Raw genomic sequence first — 15,000 nt, 5'->3', positions numbered from 1 at the left:
TTCGTTTAAACGTCTGTGCAGGAAAAGATATATGGTCACGTGAAGCAAAGAAAGATGGACGATGGTCACGTGTGAGCAACGAGAGAGAGAAAAAAAAGAAAGAGGGAGAGAGATAGAAAACGGTGAAGGAGAGAGGGGAGGAACGGGAATTAGAGCAGGATGGAAGAAGAGAACAGTATAGAGTAGGGAGTGACATCAAAAAGGGGAAGATAAACTTAGTTGGAAATGGATGTGTCGCGTTCAATTAAATAATAAATAATATATATATATATAAATATACAAGCATATATTGGTACAGGACATCACCAAATGTGCAAATAACATGTATGTATCTAAGTAAGTATACATATAAATTGTAACCGAATATGGTTTGCCAACATTTTACATGCTTTCGTCAATTGTTTTAGGTGTCCATGCAGTTGCAACAGGCATAGACCGACTTTTATCTCTCACTCATCCTTGGTCCACTGTAGGCTCCAGGATGCGACAGCTAAAGACGGAAAATCAAATTGTGCTAGTACCTTTGTAGTACTCATTGTATTTGAGATGGTTAGACAACGTGCAATAATGTGCATCGATTCAGAATGCAGATATAATGTGCATCTATTCAGAATGCATGTACGATATATGTTTGTTCATGTGTGTGTGCTTGTGTGTGTGCATGCATATATATATATATATATATATATATATATATATATATATATATATATATATATATACATGATTTTGAGGAGCATTTAGAAGTACAGTTGGATCAAAATAATATTAACAATGCCTCATGGTGAATATTGTAAAAATTGCCACAGCAAAAGCTGCTATTTTGATATGATAAATGTCAACTTCAGAACAAGATAAACAATAGTAAGAAATATAAGGGAATTAAATGACAGAAGTTCAGATGTTGAAATGCTACCGAACAAAGAAAAATTTTTTAAGAAGTTACCAAAAATCTTCTGAAGTTGACTGACATACATCTCTGCCTGGGGTTGTTATATAACTACGATAAGTGAACATCTCTTGCCTATAGCTCTATCAAGTACACGCCAGTATGTAGTTATAGTATCTATCTTTGCGTTTAACTTCTGTCTCTCACTCTCTCACTTTCTCTCTCTTTTCGCCCCAACGTTGTTATGGTGTAAAAGCATTGTACCTTCCTATTACCTGCCCTCATTTTCTCTTCCTTATTTTCCCTCTCCTTTTCGAGCTCTGTGTTAATCTGGCCTGTAGCAATGAAATGTGTTTAGAAAGCATGCAAAAGTATTATTAAATAATTGAAAGGTACTACCGGCATATAGTACGCATGTCAGTCTATATAAAACTGTCCAGAGAATTTGTTGATATATTTATAAAAGAGCATATTCTTAGCAACAAAAACAAAACAGAAAGTGATATAAAAAAAGACAATGAAAGAAATAACAAATAAAAACAGAAGTTCGGGTGTTCCAATGTTACCTGGCTAAAATATTTTTATGAAAGGTGTCTTTCGTGATATGAAATTCCTAAACAGGCACCTTACCTAAGATCTTCAAATGTAAGCTGACATCCTTCTTTCTTCTGTGTATTTTTATTTTTTATGTCTTACTTATTGGGACACCACCTTGAAGGTTCCTAGTAAAAGAAATCGACCTGAGAGTATCAATATTTTAAGACTGATTCCTTTTCCGATCGGCCGTATTTTGCCGATCTAAGTTACGGAAACGTAAACAAACCGATACCGGTTGTCAAGTGATGGTGGTGAGCAAACACACCACACACGTAATATATATATATAAACATATGTGTGTGTGTGTGTGTGTGTGTGTGTGTGTGTGTGTGTGTGTGTGTGTGTATACATGTATGTAGGTATATATGTGTGCATATATATGTATATGTATATATGTACGTATATGTATGTATATATAAAAATAAATATATGTGTGTGTGTGTGTGTGTGTGTGTGTGTGTGTGTGTGTGTACATATGTATATATATGTACGTATATATATATGTGTGTGCACATATATACATATATATTATTACATATATGTATATGTATGTATATATGTATGTACATATGTATGTACATATATATATATGTACATTTGTGCATATACATATACATTAGTGCATATACATATATATGTGTATGTACATATATATGTACATATATATTTACATATATGCATATATAAAGATAGATACCTAGATACATACATATATATCTATGGAAGTGTGCGTTTGGAAGTGTTGTATGAAAGTGTGTGTATGTGTATTTTTGTCTCAGTTAAGTTTATTGAGTTATACTAGTGACTGTATTTGTTAGTTCAACATCTTATATGTTCGTTATAGCATTGTTGGGTAGATTTATTTATATGTAATAATAACGATGTCGTTTGGATTCCTTCTTCCGTTCATTGATTCTTTGATGTCATCATTCCTGGAGATCTACTTTCTTTCATAATTTTATTTCTTCTGAGTTATATTTAATTTGAAAGTATGAGTCACAAAGAAATTTTCTGAAATAATTTCTGTCTCCATTCACCTTCAAAATCATTTAGCCTCTGAAATTGGCAAAAGAGGCATTTTCTTCGCAAAATCAATAATGTGAAACATACGTACATACATAAACACATACCTACATACATACACGGTGATAGCTCCATTTTTACTGCTGTTTGTCGTCTTCTTGAGCTTCCACGCTATCGATATTCAGTCTGGTTGCGGATCTACATAGTAGACGAAGCATATAACTTACTGTTCACTTCTAACTGGTTCGATGTTCAAACGTCGCCATCTGCCATCTCTACAGGGATTTCAGTAGATAGAATAACAAATTAAGGTCGGCATAAAGAGAAATTTGTACGCCATTAGATTAGAGTGAGAAACGCTGGTTCAACACAAGTACCATACTCTGAGGTTTCGTAATTAGAATCTAGTGATTGGCCGAAGCAATATGATCAGTAATTACATGAAACCGCGAGATTTACACGTGTCACTCTACTAGGAGTATGCTATGACAACAGGTAGCAGTCGTTCATTCACGGTGCTCTTATTGTGCGCCCTTCCAACGAAGTGTTTTGCGTCTCCGTGCTCAGATTGTGATCATATATGTTAGTCAACCTATTGCTTGAACCATGGCAAATGATACTACTCTGGGTCCTGAAACAGAACCCCATAACCAGATCATGTCTAGAACAAATATACATAAACACATACTCACGCATATATATATATATATATATATATATATAATCAACAAAATATGTTTTATGTGCTATGAAAGCATCTAAGACAGTATATTTCAACACGTCTAGGCAATGTCCATATGGAATAACAAGCTAAAGGTAGGCTGATAGGATGAGAGATAAAACGAGAAAAGGTGAGAAAGAAGTAAATATAAATGTTTGAAAATCCGAAAAACGAAAGAAAAAAACAGAAAGAAGCAACGGGGAACGAATTAGAGTTATGTACCTTTTGACCGTAAAATATAAGGCTGAAACGATAGTGGCTTAGAGTCTGAAGTACCGCTGCTCAATCTGGAGTGAATGGTGCTCTCCAATTCGCCAACGGGAACTTAGCCATATGTTTACAACCGCTGAAAATTTCGGAATTGTGCACATTTGTATTAGGTATATAAATTACTATGTGCACACACACACACTCTCTCTCTCTCTCTCTCTCTCTCTCTCTCTCTCTCTCTCTCTCTCTCTCTCTCTCTCTCTCTCTCTCTCGCATACGCACACATATATGCCATTTACCTAGGCGCATGTCAAGCTATCTTCGTATTACTCGTTTGTATCTGATATATATTTATATATATATGTATATATATATATATGTGTGTGTGTGTGTGTGTGTGTGTGTATGCTTACATCTTCTTATTTAGATTATGTTCTTCCTTATGAGCAAAGTGTTTAAATTTTTACATATAATCAACGATATGTTGATAAATACTTATTACGCTGTACTAGCCCTATAGTAGGTGGCGCGTCAGATTTATCGTGAGATTTTACTATATCTATTGACTGCCTCAGCTTATATTCTCATGAAATTGCTTCTCTTCTGAGTCAGAAACTTTTAGAAATTTCGAAATTCTCTCTTACTTTTTTACTTGTTTCAGTCATTTGACTGCGGCCATGCTGGAGCACCTCCTTTGGTCGAGCAAATCGACCCCGGGGCTTATTCTTTGTAAGCCTAGTACTTATTCTATCGGTCTCTTTTTCCGAACCGCTAAGTGACGGGGACACAAACACACCAGCATCGGTTGTCAAGCAATGCTAGGGGGACAAACACAAACACACACATACACACACATATATATACATATAGATATATACGACGGGCTTCTTTCAGTTTCCGTCTACCAAATCCACTCACAAGGCTTTGGTCGGCCCGAGGCTATAGTAGAAGACACTTGCCCAAGGTGCCAGGCAGTGGGACTGAACCCGGGACCATGTGGTCGGTAAGCAAGCTACTTACCACACAGCCACCCCTGGGCCTATGTGTAGTTTTATATAATGAATAATTTCATTGTTTGAAAATTTTAAACACATTATCTTTTATTGGTGGTTCTTTTGAACGATGAAAACATATGGGCCCACACAATGTGATATAGCCTGTAACAATGAAAATATTTAATATCAGCTTAGATGTATTGAAATTCAGTAACATGTAATGAAAGATTATACTATATATGTTACCAAAATGTTAACACATGCATATGAGTACTTGCACACACACAGAGAGAAGCACGGGTACAAACAAACACATACACTGATATAGATAGATAGATAGATAGATAGATAGATAGATAGATAGATAAATAGATAGATAGATAGATAGAATTGGTATATTACTGTTTCCCGTTTCATTTTTTTTTTTTTTTCATTTTCTCCTCGGACACATTTTACAACCAGTGAAATATTACTAATTATTATTTCATTTCATATTATACTATAAACAAAATATTTCATATAACAAAAACCAGTTATCTGGTCAGCAATTTTCGTGAAACTCGTTTAGGAATTGAGAATAGCCCGGGCACAACATAGTATATATATATATATATATATATATATATATATATAATGTAATGAGTAATGGAAAGAAGACAAGACGAGGGGGGCATGTTTTAAAAAAAGAATTTGTATCAGTTTCCCGCTTAAAAACAATAGATTTCGCCTTGACGTTTCGCATCCTATCCTTTATCAGGCGAAACGAAAAAGGAATTGTAAAGATAGAGGAGGCACGGTGATAGGATATAGAGAAAGTAAAACAGTTTAAGGGTTAGATATTTATAGATAAATGCATTTATGTATTACGTATGTATGTTTACATCTATGTATGTATATATGTATGCATATGCAGTCATGGCCAAAAGTTTGGAACAAACGTCTGAAAATTAGAATTGAATTTTTTTATTAAATACGCAAATATATACGTTGTACATATTTGAATCGAATTTTAATTTTTATTTTAATTGTTCCAAATCTTTGGACACGACTATATGTGTGTGCGACCCTGTGTGTGTGTGTGTGTGTGTGTGTGTGTGTGTGTGTGTGTGTGTGTGTGTGTGTATTAAATTTCTTATTTTAATTTGCTTAGGAATAACAGTGGGGTTTTGTATTGGCTCAATGGGGATTAGAGAGAAATTTATTCTTAAATTCGGGTTGCCTAAGATTTCAAATTTTCTATTGGCTTATTGAATCAGCTGAATAATCTAATAAGCGAAATCTGAAGTCCCAGTCAGTCGTATTTCACTATATATGTATATATGTGCGTCTGTGTATATCTGTAGACAAACATAGAAACATACACACACACACACACACACACACACACACACACACACACACACACACACACACACACACACATATATATATATATAGACACATGTGTTTGTGTATAGTTTTAGATTTGTGTGTGGATATATGGATATATATAGTCATGCATACATACACATACATAAGTACACACACACACATATATATATATTTACATGCATATTTACATACATTCATGCATATATGCATACCATCATACCTACATACAAACACGTGCATACATGCATACATTGTATAATTATCCCAATAACTTTACGACGGCGACAAAACAGTTCTAATGAATATTTTTTATTTATTTTTTTTCTATTATCACACTCAACTGGAGAAACTCGTTAAGTACTTTAGTAACTTCTTCAGAAACTCGTGTAAAAAGTAAAATCGCTTTCTCACTTCCTGTATACTTTTCTTTCTTTCATCTTTTCTTTTTTATTCCTGTTTTGTGTTCATTTGAATGTTTATAAAAAGAGAATTCAAACAACTAAATTCAATCTATCTTTCAAAAACAACTATCTTAATTGATAATTTTCGTAAATTTAAAATTTTCAAAAACCTTCTTAATATCTGCTTTACTTTATTATTTGTGGACGTTGTTATTTAATTTTGTGTCCTTACTGACAAAACAAAAACAACAACAACGTAACCAAACAATTGTGTTCTTAATCAGTCCTTGAATATCTGTGTTATCCATTACGCCTACCAACCAAATGATTGCGCCACATGTGGGGTTATGTTCAACTGTTCGCTCTAGAAGGACGTACCTTACGTTAACTCCGTTAACACTCGAATATCGACCTGGAGTGAGTTGAAATACTTTATCAATTCATTCTTCTTCCTCCAACATAGACGTTGTTGGTGAGAATGCTACATACTATGGCACTACTAAAATTATGCACCAGTTAATATCCTCTTTTATCTGCATCTTGGGAACACACACCGATACCCTAAATATCCTTAACCTTTCCTTATTTATACTTTGCAATCTATCTGTAACCTGATCAATAACCAAAAGAAGCATTACATTGTACTTGCCCTTACTGCGCAATACACTATACAAATCAAATAGTCTAGCACTTCAAGATTGCTGGTTGAACCGAACTCCCCTAATTCTATATTAACTGGAATCAATTATCTTTTCCTCCTACTTAACTGAGATAGCTTATTGCCAGACGACATCAACAACAAAATCCTTAAACCTGGTGTTTACCAAATACCATATTGAAGCCCAACTGTCAAAGAACATTGACAACAATTCCTGGAGAAAGGCAGCCACCACTATTAATAGAGAGACACCATACTACCTCATAACTACCATAAAATAAAAACAAAAGTGACTTGGTGCATTACTCCAGCTGCATAAATGACCCCAGTAACAAATTGCTACTCAGTTGTATTCAACAGAACTCCAAACCGTCTCCATGTCGCCAGTAACTCCTCGTTCACATAATCGCGAAGTGGACTCAAAATGTATCCGAACTGTTTTTGAATTGCCAACTTCTATTCACACTTCTTTCATCTTCGGCGAAAACAATGTTGTTCATGACATCAGTAAGGTCTACGATTTTTAAGAACATTGCCTGCTTGTGGTTTGACTTTTATTTCTTCGTTAACTGTTACACGGCACCTTTGTAGCATGTACCGACCGCATATGTAATTCTTGGTATACACTTAAGTTCGTTTATGTTCCGTACACCCTAAAATATAAGACTTTACTTTAAGCCTTCATCAGTTTCTGGTGCTCTACAAATTTCAAGTGAGGCACGCATTAAAACACTAACAATATCTTGAGGACAATAAATGTTACGTGCATGCAGTATTAACATATTCGACGACATTGAAGTGAGAGCTATCTGGATGGGTTTCACAATTTTTAGGTTTCACAATGTTGTTCTTCACTCTTCTATCAAAGTTACGATAGCCACTACTTCTCTGAAATAGCGAGCTGAGTACCGTCTCTAAAAAGACCCACCTTCCCCATCTACCATATGTAATTCTGCTGATTGTTTCGCACCGCCCAAACATTACTCTAAACTCTTTCTCCATTTCTTTCTCACTTTGGCCTTCCCTTTGCAATTCCTTTCCTTCTTGTGTTTTATCAGCACCGACCTGAACTTCAACCGCAACAGTCCCGCCACTCTGGACCGGCTTGTAAAATTCATAAGCACCTCCTCCTTCTCCTCTGACGATCCTATGAAAATAGTAATCTTTTATTCCTTTATTATTTGCCAGTGTTGCTCTAAGTAGCTAAAATATGAGCAAAGGAAACTGATGTGATTCATTCTTTGTGAACAGAAAAATCGTTTCATCTTAATTCTTTAGTTTGATTAGTTAGTCGTAACTGTCAAACTATTGATCCTTCTGTCTATGACTTTCATTCCTTTGATTTTATTCTTTTGATTTAAGGTTACAGCATTGAAAAAAGAGTTACGTTCATGTTAGGATCAGAGCTAAAGTTAAGGGCTAGGCTAGGTTTTATTTTTAAAAGAAAATAAAAGGAGAAATGTTTTCTTTTATATTGTTACAGCAAAGACTCTCCGCTCTGAAAGTATGACAATAAAAATAACGTACACTATTTCATTTTTTTTTTTTTTTTGTTTTCATTCAATTTTTCTTTATTAGTTTGTTTATCATAATAATGTCACAGAATTTTACGTTGTCACACAATTCTCTATTCTCTATTCTCTATCTTCTATTGTTCATTTTATATTCCAGCCCAAAATTCTTCATATGCCCCCCAATACCCAGAGGGGCCATTAGGCAGCGGTAAGTGGTTTGGAATGGTGAAGGAAAGCTTTGAAACTAATTCATGTCTGGAATAATAACCGCTGAAATCTTTTATTTCCTATTCTTCATCCAAAGAATGCTTATTTTATCATTGTTTTTAGAAATATAACACTCTTAATTTTAAAACAGAAAAATTAATTTTCAATGCACGATAACACTTCCAGCACTAAAAATAAATGCCTGGTTTTGCATGACGATTGATGATCGTTTTTTAAGCCAGGTAAAATTTATGCAAAGAATTATTTCTTATTTTTTTATAATATAAAAACATTTTAAGAAAATTAATAAAACATGGGTTGAAATATAAAACTTTTCCTATTTGAAATTGAGGCTAGAATCTTTTTTTTTTACTTAATATTTTTTCCAGTATTTTAAAAATAGTTTCATATGTTAACAGTTTGACAATTTTCAAGAGAAAATAAAACGTAGTATTCTAGCATTCCTGCTTAAACAATATTCCACTCGCCGCTGTAGTGCATGAGATGTTTGATACAATTTGCTTTTCTAAAACACAAGCTAGTAATAGGTTTTTCTTTTCCTTCTATACTAGTTTGATTGATTTTTTCTTTTTTTTTTTTTACTTTTCATCTTAGTAAATATTTTATAGATGCATTCGTACTAGTTTCATCGGGGTTTTTGTCTCGTGAAGTAGCAGTGTAAGCATCATAAAACTAATTTAATCATTACGGTAACCTTATAGAGAAAAGTACACTAACCATTATGAAATGACATGACAATGCTCTGACACTTTCATCTCTTGCCTTAATAACTCTGTGCGTAAAATAATTCTTTGATAATTTACTAAAAATTTGTGATATTTCCGATGATCAGCGTTTTTTGGGGTTTTTTTAATAATTTCACGTCACACGACCCAGTACAATACAATACTATATATTATTATATTATATTATATTTTATTATATTATATTATATTATTACTTATGTTTTTCTCATGTTCACTCACATACATACTGAAACATACCTATACACTAATTCCTTTCCTGATATGCTTACAGATTTCATGCTACTTCTTTTGTACTTTTCTATTTGCTAACTTACGTAGACGTGGTATTTAATTTTTTCATGAGTCGTGACGTTCCTCAATTTCCTATTTCATTTCCTCCATTATTATATAAACTGCTAATGAACATAACCCAAATACTAAAATAGGCTCGAGCAAACACGCACGCATGTATATATATATATACATATATGTGTGTGTGTGGAGAGAGAGAGAGAGAGAGAGAGAGAGAGAGATACACACACACGCACACACATATATATATATATATATATATATATATATCTGTACGTATATAGATGCTCATATATTTTACATATATATACACATGTACACACACACACACACACACACACACACACACACTTATGTTTATATATATAATAGAATGTATATTTTATATATATACATACAGGGGTTGGACAAAATAATGGAAACATCTTAAAATTTCAAGCAAATTTATCTTAATAAGGGGCATGACCGCCTTGAGAAGTAATTACAGCTTGAATTCTACGAGGTATGGACTCGTACAAAGTTTGAATTGTTACCAAAGGAATGTTTGTCCATTCTTCAGCTAAAACCGTCTCCGATTCTTGTAGCTTGCTTACCAACCACATGGTTCCGGGTTCAGTCTCACTACGTGGCACCTTGGGCAAGTGTCTTCTACTATAGCCTCGGGCCGACCAAAGCCTCGTGAGTGGATTTGGTAGACGGAAACTGAAAGAAGCCCGTCGTATATATATATATATATATATATATATATATATATATATATATATATATATATATATATATATATATGTATATATATATGTATGTATGTATGTGTGTGTATATGTTTGTGTATCTGTGTCTGTGAATGAAGTCCTTTCGGTGACTGGTGACGCCACCCTTCTTACGCATGCGTGGAAATTTTCGCAATGGTTGACTGCAAAACGGCCGTAAAACCTAGAGTACAGACGAGTGCTGCTTGCTCGTCAGATTTTCGTTTACATGCAAGATAACTGAAGGCATCGAGCAGGGATGTTGCATTAAGCTTTGCCAAAGCTTAGTGATACTCAAGCTCAAGCCATCCAGAAGACTCAACAGGCCTTTGGCGTTGATGTCATGGGCAAAACTCAGATTAAGGAGCTGTACAACTAATTGAAACATGGCTGCACCTCAGTGGAGAGTGAGGCATGCTCAGGTAACCCATCCACAGGCGGAAACGAGAAGTCGATTGAGAAGATTAGGCGAATGGTCATGAAAGGCCGTGGTGTAACGTTCCACGAAATTGCTCACGAAGTGGGAATAAGCCGGCAAAACTCAGCCCCAAAGTTCAACAGAAGCAACTCTGTATGGGGACCGTCTGGACATGCTGTACCCAGATTTCACAAAGACCATCGTCACTAGTGATGAAATATGTGTTTATGGCCTTTACTCGAAGCGTTCGGTCATTTTGCAAAGAACAAAAACCCGATGACCGCACAGTAGGCGATGTGTGTCGCCTAGTCATAACAGCCGAAAACTAATGCGGCCTACCCGCACGATAATTTTTGAGTACGATGAATGGCGTCACCTCCCACCTAAACGATTTTACTCATGCAACATTAGTTTTGGCGTGAAAATATAAAGTCGGATAGTTTTTAACGCACTTCACACAAACATACACACACACAAACACACGCGCACATACATACACACATACATAGACATATACATACATATATAAATATATATATATAAAGCGTAAGACTTTATTTTATAATAATGCCCTTATATAAATTATATTATATATATTTATGGAAAAAAATGATGTTTTTTTTTTTTTCCTTATGAGGTTTTTTTCACGCTGACTACTTGATAAATTCTTAAAAAGATGTTATCCTTATATTATATTATAAATAATTAGAACATATTCAGTGCTGAATATTATTCTGTAAAAGCACATGTTGCCGAAAATGTAACTTGAATAGCCCGCCTCTTTCACGGATATATAAGGATGAACAGAAGTTGCCGTGCTGCTGTTGTTGGGTACATCAGGGTATGTCGATTTTTGTTTATTCTTTATGTGTCTTGACCATACGTGCACTGATGAATAAAAGATGCAGCTTACTGCATAGTTTTGCTGTATTAATTATGAAACCAGTGGTTTGCCGTTAAGTTAAAAGTTTTTAGGAGGTTAGCTTTGAAGGTTGCATTCCCCGCGATCGGTAGACATGTGCTTATTTTGGTAGTTTTGTCTTAAGTCCCTCTAAGCGTGAGGCTTTATTTTATAATAATGCCCTTATATAGATTATATTATATATATTTATGGAAAAAAAATGATGGTTTTTTTCCTTATGAGGTTTTTTTCACGCTGACTACTTGATAAATTCTTAAAAAGATTTTATCCTTATATTATATATATATATATATATATATATATATATATATATATATATATACATTCTATCACGTGGTCGACCAGACTATCACGTGTTGTTGTGCTTCGCCGGTGACCATGCACTTTGCAGCGTTTTAGCTTTCGTATCATGCAACCCCGCTGGTTAGGCGAGTTGGCCAACATTCCCCTTGATCAGAAGGAGGTGCCCCGTCGCAGTGTTACCTATTTGGAGACGAGTGAACTGAAGCAAGGTGAAATGAAGTGTTTTTCTCAAGAACACAACACGCAGCCGGAATGGGAATAGAAACACGATCGTGGGAGCAAGATGCCTAATCACTTGTCCACGCACCTTCACATGTATGATTGTATATATATGTATATATATAATTATATGCATAATTATAATTAGGGTTCAGAATGTTGTAATGCCATTTCTTAAAATGGAAGGGCAACTCTATCTTAAAACTATGCTAAATATATATGTTAACATTAATTTCGTGATAAAATCTCACTCTCTCTCTTTCTCTCTTTCTCTCATTTATACGTGTGTATGTGTGTGTTAGTATTTACATACACACACACATAAACACACACACACACACACACAAACACACACACACATATATATATATGTGTGTTTAGAAAGAGAGAGAGAAAGAGAGAGTGAGGTAAACATATATTTGACAGTATGTGAACACATACATATAAGTGTGTCTGTGCGCGCGTATACTATTATTGACGCCTAGTTATAAAGGAAAACCTGCTATAAATGAAAACATTGAAGACGTGTTAGACTTCGGAAAGAATATTATATAATACGTTAAGTTAAAATAAAAATGATTCATTACACATCGCCATATGTTTTGTTCTGTTCTAACTTACCAGTCGAATGAGGTAATTTGTTCAGTTGATGGGATGTATTATCAAAATTTGAAAAGATTAATTGAAAGTATTGGTTTTCTATATTACGAATAAAAACTAAAGAAATTTGTAATTATTTTGAAGTGGTCGAGGAGAATTCAACTTTTATTAAATTGTACACTACCAGCATTTTGTTAACCCTGGCATTTGGGACAGCATAGAAAATCAAGGCACATTTCAATTTTTTTTTTTTAATGTAATTTTGCATCATCCAATATCATTTATGTAAGAACGAGCGGGTCGATCTTATGCAGTTTGGGCATACGCTTCTTCTATGGTATATGCTTAAATTGTTTTTGTTATTATTTGGCTTTTTGGCTTTTTCTCCTTTTTTTTTTATTGAATGCCCTATCATACTGCGGGAGTGTAAATTTGAAATCGCCTACTGAGAATAGATGCGGTGATAATTGGTTTGTAGTTGTTGGCACTCCGTCGCTTACGACGTCGAGGGTTCCAGTTGATCCGATCAACGGAACAGCCTGCTAGTGAAATTAACGTGCAAGTGGCTGAGCACTCCACAGACATGTGTACCCTTAACGTAGTTCTCGGGGATATTCAGTGTGACAAAGTGTGACAAAGCTGACCCTTTGAATTACAAGCACAACACAAACAGGAAGTAAGAGTGAGAGAAAGTTGTGGTGAAAGAGTACAGCAGGGTTTGCCACCATCCCCTGTCCGAGCCTCGTGGAGTTTTAGGTGTTTTCGCTCAATAAACACTCACAACGTCCGGTCTAGGAATAGAAACCGCGATCATATGACCGTTAGTCCGCTTCCCTAACCACTGGGCCATTGCGCCTCCACGGTGATAATTGGATACATCATCTATTCTTCATTTTCTGTTGTTGTTTTGCCTAGCATACGCCAACTCACATCGAACAGGTTTACTATCAAAAGCAGGTTTACTATTCATCTCCATAGTATTGCTCTATATTCATACCGTTATATAGGAATATATTAACTATTTTTCCCATTTCTCAAAATGTGGGGTCATAATTTGAAAAATTATTTGGCTGCAATTTCTAGTAGTCTAAGCCAGCTAGTAGGTAAAGACCCATTCATTGGATTTTCTCTTCTTTTTCGGTGGCTGGAATTGGATCGTGTTTTGTTCTTAATCAGATGGTTCTTAATCTAGATGGTTCGAAAAAGCGTTGATGATGGACTTATATCTTACAGTGCAATTTGTCAAATAATGAACAATAAAAAGAGGGATTTTTTTCCAATTTCCGAAGCTCAGTAAAGTCACAAAATCAAGACCTTGTATAATTTCTTAGCGAAAAAGCTTCATTCGCTTCCTTTGACTGTTACATTTTCTTCCATATATTGATCATTCTTACCTTTTCAAAAATAGTTTTTCATGTGTCTTAATTTTTATTTAGAGGGTATGATATCAACTTCTTTGTTATTCACATATTGTTCGTATAGAATTCTTGCGAGTAGGTAAGGAGAGGAACATTTTCACTGTTATCATTATTATTACCTCAGCCTTAGCGAAGGCGAAGATATTGTTTTCAGTCGCGTTTGTTTGTTTATTTGTTTGTTTTTTTTGTTTGTCTATTGATTTGTTTGTTTATTTGTTTGTTTGTTCGTTTGTCTGTAAACAAAATATTTCAAGAACCGCTGGATGGTTTCGGATGAAACTATCAGAGATGTTTTGGTCTCGTAACTGGCGTTCTCTGAGTGCTCTTGTTGTTGTTTTATTATTATTATTATCATCATTATTATTATTGCTGTTGTTGTTGTTACTGTTGTTGTTGTTATAATTATTATAATTAAGGCAGTTAGCTGGCACAATCGTCAGTACGACAGGCATAATGGTTAGCAGCGTTTCGTCCGTCTTTACGTTTTGAGTTCCAATTCTGCCGAGGTCGACTTTGCCTTTCATACTTCCGGGTTGATAAAATATAGCACTAATCAAGTGCTAGGGTCAATGTAATTGAGTTCCTCCCACCACCCTCCAAATTGGTGATTATGTCGAAATCAGGAAAAAAATATTATTATTATTATTATTATTATTATTATTTTATGTTTGACTTTTGCTTTGCATTTGTACAAGTTGGATCCAAGTCTCACCCAGAGACCTCAAGA

General features: G+C 34.6%; 1 protein-coding gene across 12 annotated transcripts in view; it reads left to right on the top strand.

The window, feature by feature from the left end:
• The window catches only part of LOC106870663 (uncharacterized), a 1,027,926-nt gene that overhangs the window by 944,450 nt on the left and 68,476 nt on the right, over positions 1–15,000 (top strand). For 3 of the 12 annotated variants that reach the window (XM_089362724.1, XM_089362722.1, XM_089362720.1), the window contains one exon: positions 8,537–8,587. The exons of the other annotated variants lie outside the window; for them this stretch is intronic. In XM_089362724.1, coding sequence (XP_089218850.1) covers positions 8,537–8,587 — 51 coding nt within the window. The remainder of the gene's footprint in view (positions 1–8,536; positions 8,588–15,000) is intronic. 12 annotated transcript variants of the gene reach the window in all.

The sequence above is a fragment of the Octopus bimaculoides genome, chromosome 1, assembly GCF_046866305.1.
Source record: "Octopus bimaculoides isolate indiv1 chromosome 1, ASM4686630v1, whole genome shotgun sequence".
NCBI lineage: Eukaryota > Metazoa > Mollusca > Cephalopoda > Octopoda > Octopodidae > Octopus > Octopus bimaculoides.
The sequence above is the reverse complement of the archived record's forward strand: the minus strand, read 5'-3'. Positions and strand labels throughout refer to the sequence as shown.